At 47.9% G+C, this 15,249-nt stretch overlaps 1 protein-coding gene across 3 annotated transcripts in view; it reads right to left on the bottom strand.

Moving 5' to 3' along the window:
- The window catches only part of ACSS3 (acyl-CoA synthetase short chain family member 3), a 78,755-nt gene that overhangs the window by 35,659 nt on the left and 27,847 nt on the right, over positions 1 to 15,249 (bottom strand). For 2 of the 3 annotated variants that reach the window (XM_068168121.1, XM_068168123.1), the window contains exons 6-8: positions 9,721 to 9,801; positions 9,539 to 9,634; positions 5,629 to 5,742 (exon numbers count right to left, since the gene is read on the bottom strand). In XM_068168121.1, coding sequence (XP_068024222.1) covers positions 5,629 to 5,742; positions 9,539 to 9,634; positions 9,721 to 9,801 — 291 coding nt within the window. The remainder of the gene's footprint in view (positions 1 to 5,628; positions 5,743 to 9,538; positions 9,635 to 9,720; positions 9,802 to 15,249) is intronic. The other variant, XM_068168122.1, reaches the window with a different exon arrangement.

Below are 15,249 nucleotides of genomic sequence, written 5' to 3' on the forward strand. Positions count from 1 at the left end.
ACATCTTCATCAAAGACATTGATGAGGGGACAGACAGAGTCTGCTCAGCAAGTTTGCTGATGATACCAAACTGGGAGGCTTGGCTGAGATACCTGAAGGCTGTGAGGCCATTCAGAGACTTGGACAGACTGAGAGCTGGGCATAGAGGAACCTGATGAGGTTCAACAAGGCTCAGTGCAGAGTCCTGCAGCTGGGAAGTCAGAGGATGGTAAAAAAGAACAAGGCAGCCAGAGAGAGAATGGTCTGCCTCACCTAATTTGAAAAATTAGGGTCAGCTAGGAGAAAGCAAGTACAAGAGACTTTCTTTCAATAACCCCAGCAACTGACTCTGAGACAGACAGACAAATATAGAACATCTTTCTGGTAGTACCTAGATTTAATATGTAATTTATCAGATGCCTACCATCTGAGCAGACATCCTGAGACAGAATGTGTGGATGGGTAACACATGATCATGAAAAAAGATTGATAGTCAGGCAGCAGGAATGATCAAAGGAATGGAAAAGTTCTCCTGTGGAGAACATCAGAATGCACCAGGATGGATTATCTGAGGGAAAAGACACACAAGAGGAACTATAATAAAATACCCAACAGTGTACCAGCAGCAGCGCAGCAATTCCCTTTCTGTCTGACCCCTAACAAGGGGCTCTTCAATTAAAGATAAGTTCTTAATTGTGAAGAGTAAATTCTCTCTGCATAGTAAACATTACACATGGAAGTCATCACCAGGTGGACAGATGATGGTGGAGCAGGGGATGTGGTCTGTCTTGATTTCAGTAAAACGTTTAACACTGTCTGCCACAGCATCCTTGCAGCTAAGCTGAGGTAGTGCGGTCTGGACAGTCAGGTAGTGAGGTGGAGGTGAACTGGTAGAAGGAAAGAGGGCAGAGAGTTATGGTCAATAGAACAGAGTCTAGTTGGAGGCCTGTAACTAGTGGAGTCCCTCAGGGGTCAGTGCTGGGACAAGAGCTGTTTAATGTATTCATCAATGACCTGGATGAGGGCACAGAGAGCACTGGCGGCAAGTTTGCTGAGGACACAAACTGGGTGGAGTGGCTGACACAGGAGGGTTGTGCTGCCATTCAGCCAGACTGAGACAGGCTGAGAGCTGGGCAGGGAGAAATGGATTGAAGTTCAAGAAGGGCAAGGGTAGAATCTTGCACCAACCCCCCTGCCAGAGTAGGGTCACCTAGACCAGGTCACACAGGAAAACATCCAGGCAGGACTTGAATTCATCTCCACAGAGGGAGACTCCACAACCCCCCTGGGCAGCCTCTTCCAGGGCTCTGTCACCCTCACAGGGAAATCATTTTTCCTCATATTTATGTGAAACTGCCTGTGCCTCAGCTTCCACCACTGCCCCTTGTGCTGGCATTGGGCATCACCCAGCAGAGCCTGGCTCCAGCCTCTGGGCACTCACCCTGCACATCTTTATCAACAGCAATGAGGTCACCTCTCAGGCTCCTCCTCGCCAAGCTAGAGAGCCCTCAGCTCCCTCAGGCTCTCCTCCTAAGGAAGATCTTCCACTGCCCTAATCATCTTTGTGGCTCTGTGCTGGACTCTTTCAAGCAGTTCCCTGAGGTCCTTCTTGACCTGAGGGGCCCAGAACTGGACACAATACTCCAGATGCAGCCTCAGCAGGGCAGAGTAGAGAGGGTGGAGAACCTCTCTCAACCTACTCACCATAGTCCTTTTAATCCACCCCAGGATGCCATTGGTCTTCTTGGCCACAAGAGCACATTGCTGGCTCATGATCATCCTTCCACCCACAAAGACCCCCAGGTCCTTTTCCCCTTCACTGCTCTCCAGCAGCTCAGTCCCCAACCTGTACTGCTCCCTGGGCTTGTTCTTTCCCAAGTGCAAGACTCTACCCTTGTTGAATTTCATTCCATTTCTCCCTGCCCAGCCCTCAGACTGTCCAAGTCTCACTCTTTCTTGCTGCCCCACCTTTAGAGAAGTAAAATAGGGAAGCCCAAGGTCAGAGGGAGGATAGCACAGCCTGAAGCCAAAGTGGAGCAGCAAAAAACCAGCATGCAAAAAGAACCACCTCTGCTGCAAGATGCAAGGTTTTCAATACACCAAGGGAATAATATTAACCTATCTATTGTTACTCTGTTATCCAATCCCTTACATTATTTATCTTATACTCACATTTATTCTATTCTATTCTAAATGTCTCTGGAATTTTCCTTTTCAATATCAGTATATAAGTTAGGGACTAGCTCAATCCACTACAATCACCTACTAAGTCATTTCTCTCTAAACAAATCACTTTAAGAACTGAGAACACGATGTCAGCACAGGTTGTATTCAACAGTGGTTGTCCCCAGACAAAGGGGATGAGGTGTTCCTTCCCTCTGCCTACACAGCATACTCCTACTCCCAGAAAGAAAAGCTTCAGCTATAAATTCATAACTATTCACTGCCCAGACAGCCCTATACACCATTCCTCTTCCTAAACAATCTGTTTTGTTTGGTTTTTTAACCTGTGTGTACAGAAGCCTTCCTTTTCTTCCTATTTTTAATCCTCAAAAAGACAACACTCTCTGAAGTCCTGATTGGTGGCACCTCAGAGAAAGGAAAACCAGGGGACATCCTGTTACTGTTTAGTAATGGTCTCACCAAGAGCAAAAACTAAGTAGATATTAATTCTGATTTTTCTTTCATACTCATTGTTCAAGATAGGATTTTTACTCTTCCTTTCCCAAACCCACTAATCCATCTTGTTCCATCTAGTTCCATCTAGTTCCATCTAGTTCCAGCTTGGAACACAAGCCCTATGAGGAGAGACTGAGGGAGCTGGGGCTCCTTAGCCTGGAGAGGAGGAGACTCAGGGGTGACCTTATTGCTCTCTACAACTACCTGAAGGGGGGTTGTAGACAGGCAGAGGTTGGTCTCTTCTCCCAGGCAACCAGCACCAGAACAAGAGGACACAGTCTCAGGCTGCACCAGGGGAAGTTCAGGCTGGAGGTCAGGAGGAAGTTTTACACAGAGAGGGTGATTGCCCATTGAAATGGACTGCCCGGGGAGGTGGTGGAGTCGCCGTCACTGGAGGTGTTCAGGAGGAGACTTGACAGGGTGCTTGGTTACATGGGTTAGTTGATTAGGTGGTGTTGGATGATAGGTTGGACGCGATGATCTTGAAGGTCTCTTCCAACCTGGTCTATTCTATTCTATTCTATTCTATTCTATTCTATTCTATTCTATTCTATTCTATTCTATTCTATTCTATTCTATTCTATCTTGAACTCTATGCATTCACACAGACATAAAACTTCACTGTATGATAACAATGAGTGCAGAAAGAACTCATCACTTTCCTCCCTTTTCCTTCTCTTGCTCTGCAATTGCTAAATGATCACAGGCAACAGGATGTTAGGGGTTGGAAAGGATCTCCAGAGATCATCAAGCCCAACCCCCCCTGCCAGAGCAGGACCATAGAAACTAGCAGACAGGCCACACAGGAATGAGTCTTCAGAGAAGGAGACTCCACAACCTCCCTGGGCAGCCTGTTCCAGTGCTCTGTGACCCTCCCAGTGAAGAAGTTCCTTCTCATCACAGAATCACAGAATTCCAGAGTCTGGAAGGGACCTCAAAAGCTCATCCAGTCCAACCCCCCTGCCAGAGCAGGATCACCTAGAGCAGATCACACAGGAACACATCCAGGTGAGTTTTGAATATCTCCAGAGAGGGAGACTCCACAACCTCTCTGGGTGGCCTCTTCCAGGGCTCTGTCACGCTCACAGGGAAATCATTTTTCCTCATATTTATGTGAAACTTCCTCTGCCTCAACTTCCACCACTGCCCCTTGTGCTGGCATTGGGCATCACCCAGCAGAGCCTGGCTCCAGCCTCTGGGCACTCACCCTGCACATCTTTATCAACAGCAACGAGGTCACCTCTCAGGCTCCTCTGCTCCAATCTGAAGAGCCCTCAGCTCCCTCAGGCTCTCCTCATAAGGAAGATCTTCCATGGCCCTAATCATCTTTGTGGCTCTGTGCTGGACTCTTTCAGACAGTTCCCTGAGGTCCTTCCTGAACTGAGGGGCCCAGAACTGGACACAATACTCCAGATGCAGCCTCAGCAGGGCAGAGTAGAGAGGGGGGACTTTTCTCGACCTACTCACCATAGTCCTTTTAATCCACCCCAGGATGCCATTGGCCTTCTTCTCCACAAGAGCACATTGCTGGCTCATGGTCAACTTCCCATCTATCAGGACCCCCAGGTCCCTTTCCCCTTCACTGCTCTTCAGCAGCTCAATCCCCAACCTGTACTGCTCCCTGGGCTTGTTCCTTCCCAAGTGCAAGACTCTACCCTTGCCCTTGTTGAACTTCAACAAATTTCTCCCTGCCCAGCTCTCAGCCTTTCCAGGTCTGGCTGAATGGCAGCACAACCCTCCTGTGATCTGCTCTGCAGCAGATCCCCTCCCAGCCTGTCCTGCTGCAGTTTATTCTTCCTGCCCAGGTGCAGAACTCTGCACTTCTTGTTGAACCTCAACAGGTTCCTCTCTGCCCAGCTCTCAGTCTATGTCCAAGTCTCACTGAATGAAAACCTCTTCAGTGCAGTATTTATTGCAGTGACTCTCTTCTGACAAGTTCATACAACAGTTTTAATGTGGACTGCTGTTATCAGTGGTCAAAAAGAGGTACCATAAAATTTTCTCCTTATCTCTGAGAAAATGCTGCTCTTCTCATGCTTCTTCCACTCAGGCTAGTGTGGTGGTGGTGAGTTAATCCCTTTGGAAATGAAAAAAGATCTAATTAACATCTACTGGGTATTTAAACATTAGTAATTAGACTGCAGTAATTTAATGCTCAAGCTAATGTGGTATTTGATTCTATAAATATGCATTGCTGCTACCCAGTGAAGACTTTGCTCTTTGTTATTCAGAATATTAGGGAAGTCAGGGCTCAGTGGTCCCCAGCCTCAGCATTCTGTGAATTTAGTGGGAAATCACAGACACACCAGAAGACTGAACACAATTAAACTTCAAAAAAGGGAATAAACCCCATTTCTTTCTATTTTTTAAAACCTGTTATTATTATTTCATTTCTATTTTTCTAGTGAGCCACTTGTAACTGGAGTTCTCTGTTTCGTTATTTGTAGAGATCCTGAATAGCAGAATCATCTGGTTGGGTGAGACCTCAAACATCATCCACTCCAAACCTGGACCCAGCACTGAGGGGTCAGCACTAAACCATGTCCCGAAGCACCAGCTTCACAGGCTGCTTGAACACCCCCAGGGATGGTGACTCCAGCACTGCCCTGCAAACCCAGCAGTGATCCTAGCTAGAGGACTACTACAAACTTTGGAGTTAATGATCCACCTAACAGTTGACCTGAGAAGATGCAGCCCTGTGCTGTGCTTGTCTATCTCTAAACTTTGCCCAGAAGATGCACCCTGTGTTGAGTAAGTTGAAGTAGAATCATAGAATCAATAAGGTTGGAAAAGACCTCAGAGATCATCAAGTCCAACCTGTCACCCAACACCTCCTGACAACTAAACCATGGCTCCAAGTGCCACATCCAAGCCTTTTTTGAACATCTCCAGGGACAGTGACTCCACCACCTCCCTGGGCAGCACATTCCAATGGCAAATTACTCTTGTTGGGAAGAACTTTCTCCTCACCTCCAGCGTAAACTTCCCCTGGCACAGCTTGAGACTGTGTCCTCTTGTTCTGGTGGAAAGGAAGACCCTTGTCACTGCCTCAAAAGCTTCCCAATGTTCCACAGTGGCTGGTTTCTAAATTCACAGAAACAAGTGGATTGGCACATCAGAGACTCTTCAAAAAGGACCTAAGCAATAATTCAAAACAAATGGCTGACTTCTACTGCCACAGTTGCACTGCAGATGTTCTTTGCATCACACAGAACAATAATGCATGTACTGCAAACTTCCATGCTGAGCACTCAAAGCAAGCAAGTCAGTAAACTAGACAGAAGGTACACTGAGCCTCACAGGAAGAATAACCAGATGTTTAATGTTCTCCTTGCACTGCTATAAAATAAACTTGGTGTTACTTGAAATAAGCATAGCCAGCAGATCAGGGGAGGTGATTCTCCCCATCTACTCTGCTCTTCTGAGACCTCACATGGAGCACTGTGTCCAGTTCTGGAGCCCCTATTACAGGAAGGATCTGGAGGTGCTGGAGACGGTGTCCAGAGAAGGGCCACAAGGATGAGCAGAGGGTTGGAGCTGTTCTGCAATGGAGACAGACTGAGGGAGTTGGGGCTGTTCAGTCTGGAGAAGAGAAGGCTCCTAGGAGACCTAATTGTGGCCTGCCAAAATCTGAAGGGGGCTACAAGAAAGCTGGGGAGGGACTTTTGAGGGTGTCAGGGAGTGATAGGACTGTGGGGAATGGAGCAAAACTAGAAATGGGTAGATTGAGATTGGATGTTAGGAAGAAGTTGTTCCCCATGAGGGTGGCGAGAGACTGGCACAGGTTGCCCAGGGAGGTGGTGGAAGCCTCATGCCTGGAGGTTTCTGCAGCCAGGCTGGATGTGGCTGTGAGCAACCTGCTGTAGTGTGAGGTGTCCCTGGCCATGGCAGGGAGGTTGGAACTGGATGCTCCTTGAGGTCCCTTCCAACCCTGACAATTTTATGACTCTGTGATTTTATAATAACAGCAAATATGAATGCAGGCACATATGGTGTCACAGACTTTTGTTTATGTAGCAAAGAGAGGTGAATTACAGCAGATTAGTAGAGCAAAACACTTAATGCCAATGCTCTTCACCTCTTCCACTAGATGTCATTTGAGGTCTTGTTAAGCAGAACAAAAATGTAGCTCAAAGTTTTCTGGCAGAAAGCTGCCCTACAGATCTTCCTTCCCTTGACTGAAGAGAATTCTCTTCTAGGAAGTGTCAGGCTGTCTCTTTCACCTATTTCATAGATGACAGTAGCACCCCACTTCCCACACTGCCAGTAGGCTCCACCATAGTGGGGCTGGACAAGACTCTGAGCGACCTGCTCTAGTGGATTATGTCCCTGCTGGCTGCAGGGGGGTTGGACTGGAGGACCTTTGGGGGTCCCTTCCAACCCAAACCATTCTATGACTATGACTCCATAAGGTTTCTATATCCTCTGTCATCCCTAGCTCTGGTCACTGAATCAAAACATATGCAAAGCCTTCTTGCGAAGAAGGGACAGGAGCCCTCAACACAGGAGGGACATGGACCTGATGGAGAGGGTCCAGAGGAGGGCCACGAGAATGATCAGGGGGTTGGAGCAGCTCTGCTATGAGGAGAGGCTGAGGGAGCTGGGGGTGTTCAGCCTGGAGAAGAGGAGGCTCCAGGGAGATCTAATAGCAGCCTGCCAGTACCTGAAGGGGGCTACAGGGAGGATAGAGAGACTATTTGCAAAAGTCTGCAGGGATGAGATGAGGAGAAATGGCTTCAAACTAGAGCAGAGCTGATTTAGATTGGATGTGAGGAACAAATTCTTTCCTGTGAGGGTGGTGGAACACTGGCACAGGTTTCCCAGGGAGGTGGTTGAGGCTCCTTCCCTGGAGATATTCCAGGTGAGGCTGGAGGAGGCCCTGGGCAGCCTGATCTAGTTGGGGATGTCCCTGCTGACTGTGGGGGGGTAGGACTGGATGAACTTTGGAGGTCCCTTCTGGCCCAGACCATTCTATGATTCTACAGATGGTGCTCTAACAATTACTGTATTCACAGTGTCACCAAAGCTTGTTCCATGTACTTTCCTATGTCCTCAGTATGCAGCACATGCATTAGGCTTCTGCAGTTCCTGTATGCTCTGAGCTCCTGTCAGATTTCCCTTAATGGTTCACGTTTGTAATTACCACTACAAATCAACAGAGGTGATTAGCATGCCATGATGGAGCAGCTAAAACAACTTCTGCCTCTAGTTTTGTTGAAAAAGGCACAGCAATTACAGGGTAGGTATCATGCTGTGTTGGAGAAGTTGGTATATGCCCAGGATTCCCCATGCCAGGTGAAGGCAGACAACTAATAGAACAGAATAGAATAAACCAGGTTGGAAGAGACCTTCAAGATCATTGCGTCCAACCTATCATCCAACGCCACCTAATCAACTAAACCATGGCACCAAGCACCCCATCCAGTCTCTTCCTGAACACCTCCAATGATGGTGACTCCACCACCTCCCTGGCCAGCACATTCCAATGGCAAATCTCTCTTTCTATGAAGAATTTCTTCCTAACATCCAGCCTACATCTCCCCTGGTGCAGCCTGAGACTGTGTCCTCTTGTTCTGGTGCTGGGTGCCTGGGAGAGGAGACCAACCCCCACCTGGCTACAACCTCGCTTCAGGTAGTTGCAGAGAGTGAGAAGGTCTCCTCTGAACCTCCTCCTCTCCAGGCTAAGCAACCCCAGCTCCCCCAGCCTCTCCTCATAGGGCTGTGCTCCAGACCCCTCACCAACTTTGTTGCCATTCTCTGGACACCTTCCAGCAAGTCAACATCTCTCCTAAACTGAGGGGCCCAGAACTGGACACAGGACTCAAGGTGTGGCCTAACCAGTGCAGAGTCCAGGGGCACAATGACCTCCCTGCTCCTGCTGGCCACACTGTTCCTGATGCAGGCCAGGATGCCATTGGCCCTCCTGGCTGCCTGGGCACACTGCAGGCTCATGTTCAGCCTACCATCAACCAGTACCCCCAGGTCCCTCTCTGCCTGGCTGCTCTCCAGCCACTCTGACCCCAGCCTGTAGCACTGCATGGGGTTGTTGTGGCCAATGTGTACAACCTGGCACTTGGATGTGTTCAATCTCAAACCAAGTCTCAGCATACTCAAGAGCAAGCAGTGCTGGTGCATTTACACAAAACATCTTTCACTGCCACTGATAGACACTGGATTCACTCCCTGAAGAAGAAGGAAGATGATTCAAGCAACACTGTCTCTTCTTGCTGGTTGATTAGAGAACCAATAATCAATTCCCCAAGAAGAGCAATGCAAGGCAGCATGATTGCTTTGCTGAGTATCAAAGTTAGGATGCTGCAGGCCACTGTAATTGGACTAGTCTCCTCTCCAACCCATTGAGTTTCATCCCTCAAGAAGGACTAAGCCCTGAATGTCATTTGAGTTTGGGCTTCAGGTGCCTTGAGTGGTAGAGGAAGGAAAGAAGAGACAAGTCTCCTTAAAACTTCTGGCTCCACCCAGAGAGCTCCCAATTGTCTCCAACTTAGATCCAGTAAGAATCTGTCATCTCCAGACAAACAAAACACAACATGCTCTCCCAGTTCCATGATAAAGGCAGTCCAATGGCCTGTGGCTGAAGCCTGAGCAACAGAGGTACACTTCACCATCTGCCATTTCTAGGTCTGTTCTGGAATTCCATGCCCCACTGACCATCACCAGCCACACAGATGAAGTAGAACATTCAAAGGAGAGAGAAGCAAGTTTTGCTTCAGAATTACTCTACTGGATGAGAGAGGAGAAACACTGCAGTCAGGCACACCATTTAAACCCAGGCAGCATGAAGGACAGACAGGCATAAACATCAGGATCATCAGCTGGGGGACATGCTGCCTCTTCCAGGGCTTTTTACAATAGACCATACCTCATACAAAACTGTTGTATTGCCATGAAGGAGAGGTCCATAGCAGATATAGGAATGACCAACAACCCAGCCTAAATCAGAAGCTGCCCACCACACCTACAATGGAATAAAAACATTAAAACAGTGAGGAGCTTTCAAGAGGAGCTCAAAACAACACTCACATGACTCACAAGCAGAATTACCTCACCAGGTTTGAGTCCATACACAGCTGACATGGTCCAGTGCAGCATTACTGCATAGCCCCCTGTTGGTCTGACAACACCCTGGAGGAGAGAATGTTAATATTTAGGATCATTTGAAGGATGCAGTGATATTCCAGTGAAATCTGAGGATTTTAGCAGCAAGAGATTTAAAATTGCCCAATTCCAACACTCCTTGCTTCAGAAAAAGATCCTTTCCAACAGGTAGAATAGAATAGAGTAGAATAGAATAGAATAGAATAGAATAGAATAGAATAGAATAGAATAGAATAGAATAGAATAGAATAGAATAGAATAGAATAGAATAGAATAGAATAGAATAGAATAGAATAGAATAGAATGGAATAGAATAGAATGGAATAGAATAGACCAGACCAGGTTGGAAGAGACCTTCAAGATCATTGCGTCCAACATATCATCCAACACCACCTAATCAACTAACCCATGGCACCAAGCACCCTATCAAGCCTCCTCCTGAACACCTCCAATGATGGTGATTCCACCACCTCCCTGGCCAGCACATTCCAATGGGCAATCACTCTCTCTGTGTAGAATTTCTTCCTAACCTCCAGCCTAAACCTCCCCTGGTGCAGCCTGAGACTGTGTCCTCTTGTTCTGGTGCTGGGTGCCTGGAAAATCAACTCCGACCTGGCTACAACCTCCCTTCAGGTAGGTGTAGACAGCAAGAAGGTCTCCCCTGAGTCTCCACTTCTCCAGGCTAAGCAATCCCAGCTCCCTAAGCCTCTCCTCATAGGGCTTGTGTTCCAAGCCCCTCCCCAGCTTTGTTGCCCTTCTCTGGACACCTTCCAGGAAGTCAACCTCCTTCCTAAACTGAGGGGCCCAGAACTGGACACAGGACTCAAGGTGTGGTCTTACCAGTGCAGTGTACAGGGGCAGAATGATCTCCCTGCTCCTGCTGGCCACACTGTTCCTGATGCAGGCCAGGATGCCATTGGCCCTCTTGGCTGCCTGGGCACACTGCAGGCTCATGTTCAGCCAGCTGTCAACCAGTACCCCCAGGTCCCTCTCTGCCTGGCTGCTCTCCAGCCACTCCGACCCCAGCCTGTAGCACTGCATGGGGTTGCTGTGGCCAATGTGCAGAACCTGGCAGTTGGATGTGTTCAATCTCATGCCCTTGGACTCTGCCCATCTGTCCAGCCTGTCCAGGTCTCTCTGCAAAGCCTCTCTACCCTCCAGCAGATCAACTCCTGCCCCCAGCTTGGTGTCATCAGCAAATTTACTGATGACTGACTCAATGCCCTCCTCCAGATCATCAATGAAGATATTAAAGAGGATGGGGCCCAGCACTGATCCTTGGGGCACTCCACTACTGACTGGCTGCCAGCTGGATGTGGCACCATTCACCACCACTCTCTGGGCTCGGCCATCCAGCCAGTTCCTAACCCAATGCAGTGTGCTCCCATCCAAGCCAGGGGCTGACAGCTTGGCCAGGAGTTTGCTATGGGGGACGGTGTCAAAGGCCTTGCTGGCGCCCAGGTAGACTACATCCACAGCCTGCCCCACATCCACCAGGCAGTCACCTGGGCACAGGAGGAGATCAGGTTGGTCAGGCAGGACCTGCCTTTCCTAAATCCATGCTGGCTGGGCCTGATCCTTTGGCCATCCTGTAAGTGCTGTGTGATTGCACTCTAGATGACCTGTTCAAGGTAAATGCTTGTGCCAGCATTCCCAGTGAGGAAGTAACATCGGAATACAAACAAAGAAAGAAACCAACACACAATGGAAAGAACATAAAACCCCAACCCAAGGCCTGGATGGCAGTAACTTTTCAGAAGATAACTAACAAATCTAGAATTCTGTAACTGAAATCAGATATGCAAATATTTAGTCAATATATGATGACCCAAAAAATAAAATAAAGAGATTGAGTGTTTCCCTTATTTAAGTGCCAGGCACATGTGAGTGTTTGAAGGGGGAATTTCAGCCTAGATCCTGACTGCACCTCTGCTACAAGGACAGGCTGAGGGAGCTGGGGGTGCTCAGCCTGGAGAGGAGGAGGCTCCAGGGAGACCTAAGGGCATCTTTTGAGTACCTGAAGGAGGCTACAGCAAGGCTGCAGAGAGACTGTTTGCAAAGGCCTGCAGGGATAGGACAAGGAGGAATGGCTTCAAAGTAGAGAAGAACAGATTTAGATTGGATATCAGGATGAAATTGTTCACTACGTGGGTGTTGGAACACTGGAACAGGTTGCCCAGGGAGATGGTTGAGGCTCCTTCCCTAGGGATATTCCAGGTGAGGCTGGAGGAGGCCCTGGGCAGCCTGGTCTAGTTGGGGATATCCCTGCTGAATGCAGGGAATTTGGACTGGATGACCTTTGGAGGTCCCTTCTGACCCAGACCATTCTATGAAAGACTAAAAGTAAAATAAATTACCTTTGGATGTAACAGAAAAATAATGCTAAGGTCTATATAATTGTGGTGAGTTGAAAATTCCCCCCCCCAATTAAATTTGCCAGACCAGCTCAGCTGGAAGCAAACGAAAGGTGAGTAGTTTTGCAGGCAAAACTACAATCTACAATGGAATGCAATGACTAAGAACAAAACACACAGGATTTACAATATTTACAATTAACAAACAACACAAGGTCCTCCCCTGGTCAAAGATCAGGGGAAGTTACTTGCTTCTTCCTCCTTGTCTCCCTTTACTCCCTCCATACACAAAAGGAACAAGAGAAAGGAGCGGAGTGAAGTTGGACTTAGCCAAAACAATGCAGCCAAGGTTAAGCAGAAGCCAGTTACTATCTCCCAGAGCAAAGAATCATAGACTCAATAAAGTTGGAAAAGACCTCAAAGACCATCAAGTCCAACCTGTCACCACAGACCTCATGACTAGACCATGGCACCAAGTGCCATGTCCAATCCCCTCTTGAACACCTCCAGGGATGGTGACTCCACCACCTCCCTGGGCAGCACATTCCAATGGCGAACGACTCTCTCAGTGAAGAAGTTTCTCCTCACCTGCAGCCTAAACCTCGCCTGGCACAGCTTGAGACTGTGTCCTCTAAGGTCCTCTCACCTCTCTAAGAGGTTCTAAGAGGTGAGAAGTGAGAGAAATTATTTACCAAACTAATTCTTACAGTAGATAACTCTCCAATGGGATAGTTTAGAACTGTCATTATTTTCCCTTTTACACCCAAGAGTGATTTATTTCCATGCTACCACTTACTGTTCAAGACCTGTGAAAAATGTCAAAGGCACAGCCTAAAAACTACCACAATAATTCACTGGATTGCTAATGGGGATGTAGAGCAGAGGCAGAAACAATTCCCGCTCCCTTTTCTTCTTCTGTTGCTTCTGCTTGCAATTTTCCTCTCTCTCTCCCTGTGGCCTTGCCACAGCATCTCTGTTTTGACTCCTGTGTAACAGGAAGGAGGGAGGGAATGGGGGGATGAGGTGAACAGTCCCTCTGGATCCATCCAGGGGGTTCTGAGGAGTTTCTGTGTTGTTCATAAATTGTAATTATACCTATACTGTACCCATATAATGTCTATTTTGTATGTACCCATTGCATTGCATTTTGCTAGATGGTAGTTTGCTTGCAAATAGAGCTTCATTTGCTTCCATCCCAAACTGAGCTGGGCTGGCAATTCTTATTTTGGGGGTAATTTTCTCCAAATTACTTGTAGGGGGGTGTGGGGGAGTGGTGGTAATTTTAAGCCACCACAGCATGTTTTAAAGTAATTGCCTTCATCACTAGAAAAGAGGTGCACAATAACTGGGGTGAATTACTCCCTGAAATGTGTTCCTCTTCCTGCACTGTAAAGATGTCAGAAAATTGTCTGGTTCTGTTTATTTAGAGGACACAGTCTCAAGCTGCACCAGGGGAGGTTCAGGCTGGATGTTAGGAAGAAGTTCTTCATAGACAGCATGTCCATTGGAATTTGCTGCCCAGGGAGGTGGTGGAGTCCTCATCACTGGAGGTGTTAAGGAAGAGCCTGGATGAGGCACTTGGTGCCATGGTTTAGTTAATTAAATGGGGTTGGGTGATAGGTTGGACTAAATGATCTCAAAGGTCTTTTCCAACCTGGTTAATTCTATTCTATTTTTGAAAGGTTTCATACCTAGCCTCAAGTATATGTCCAAATGCAAAATCTTGGCTAAAAGAGGGATTAAAAAAAACCTACAATGGGAGAGTGTCAGTAGCTTCATGCACCTTGGGAAACCAAAACCTGCCTCTAGAACACCAATAATAGGAAAACAAAAAAAGGATTTTTTTTCTTATTATCACCTTCTAGCACACTGTTTCTAGAGCAAAGAATTCAGTAAACTATGTCATACAATCATAGAATCAGTAAGGTTGGAAAAGACCTCAAAGATTATCAAGTCCAACCTGTCACCCAACACCTGACAACTAAACCATGGCTTCAAATGCCATGTCCAATCCTTTCTGGAACAGGGACGGCGACTCCACCACCTCCCTGGGCAGCACATTCCAATGGCCAATTACTCTCTGAGAAGAATGTCCTGATGTCCTGAACTAAATGTCCTGCCCATGTCCTGATGTCCTGAACTAAAATTCAGACAACCAGCAGCCTCACATATTTTTTAGCCCCTGCTGCCTTTGTTCCCAATCATTACAACATCAGTGCTGCTCCGCTGGGAACAGACCCGTACGCAGCCAGACTTGCAGCAGCTGCCACATTAGGTGAGATACTTGAGTTTCTGTCTTAAAACTGCTGTTGAGTGATGTGATCGTGTCCAGAGAAGGGCAATGAGGCTGGTGAGAGGCGCTGAGCACAAGCCCTACGAGGAGAGGCTGAGGGAGCTGGGGTTGTTTAGCCTGGAGAAGAAAGAGGAGGCTCAGGGGAGACCTCATTGCTCTCTACAACTACCTGAAGGGAGGTTGTAGCCAGGAGGGAGTTGGTCTCTTCTCTCAAGCAACCAGCACCAGAACAAGGAAACACAGTCTCAAGCTGCACCAGGGGAGGTTTAGGCTGGAGGTGAGGAGAAAGTTCTTCACTGAGAAAGTCATTCGCCATTGGAATGTGCTGCCCAGGGAGGTGGTGGAGTCACCATCCCTGGAGGTGTTCAAGAGGGGACTGGATGTGGCACTTGAAACCATGGTCTAGTCATGAGGTCTGTGGTGACAGGTTGGACTTGATGAACTCTGAGGTCTCTTCCAACCTTGGTGACTCTGTGATTGTGGAAATTCAATGTTTGTGCACTGCAGTTTCTGTGGGGAGGTGACGGTGCAGTGGTGAGTTGAAACACTTGTCTCGGAACCCCTGCTCTCTGCAGCTGAAATGTGCTGGATCTCCTCTCAGAGCGCTGCGGGCCAGCTCCCTGTTGAGCAACTCTGCTATGCTGAGGATCTCTGCTGTGAGCATGGGCTGAGGAAGCTGGGGTTGTTCAACCCGGAGAAGAATCTGGGAGCACCATAGAGCTGCCTTCCAGTACCTGAAGGGATCCTACAGGAAGGTTGAAGAGGGGCTTTTCATGAGGGTGTCTAGCAACAGGACAAAGGGGAATGGTTTGAAGCTGATGGGGAGTA

The sequence above is a fragment of the Melanerpes formicivorus genome, unplaced genomic scaffold (genome assembly GCF_026170545.1).
Source record: "Melanerpes formicivorus ecotype bairdi unplaced genomic scaffold, bMelFor1.0.p_v2 SCAF_132, whole genome shotgun sequence".
Classification (NCBI taxonomy): domain Eukaryota; kingdom Metazoa; phylum Chordata; class Aves; order Piciformes; family Picidae; genus Melanerpes; species Melanerpes formicivorus.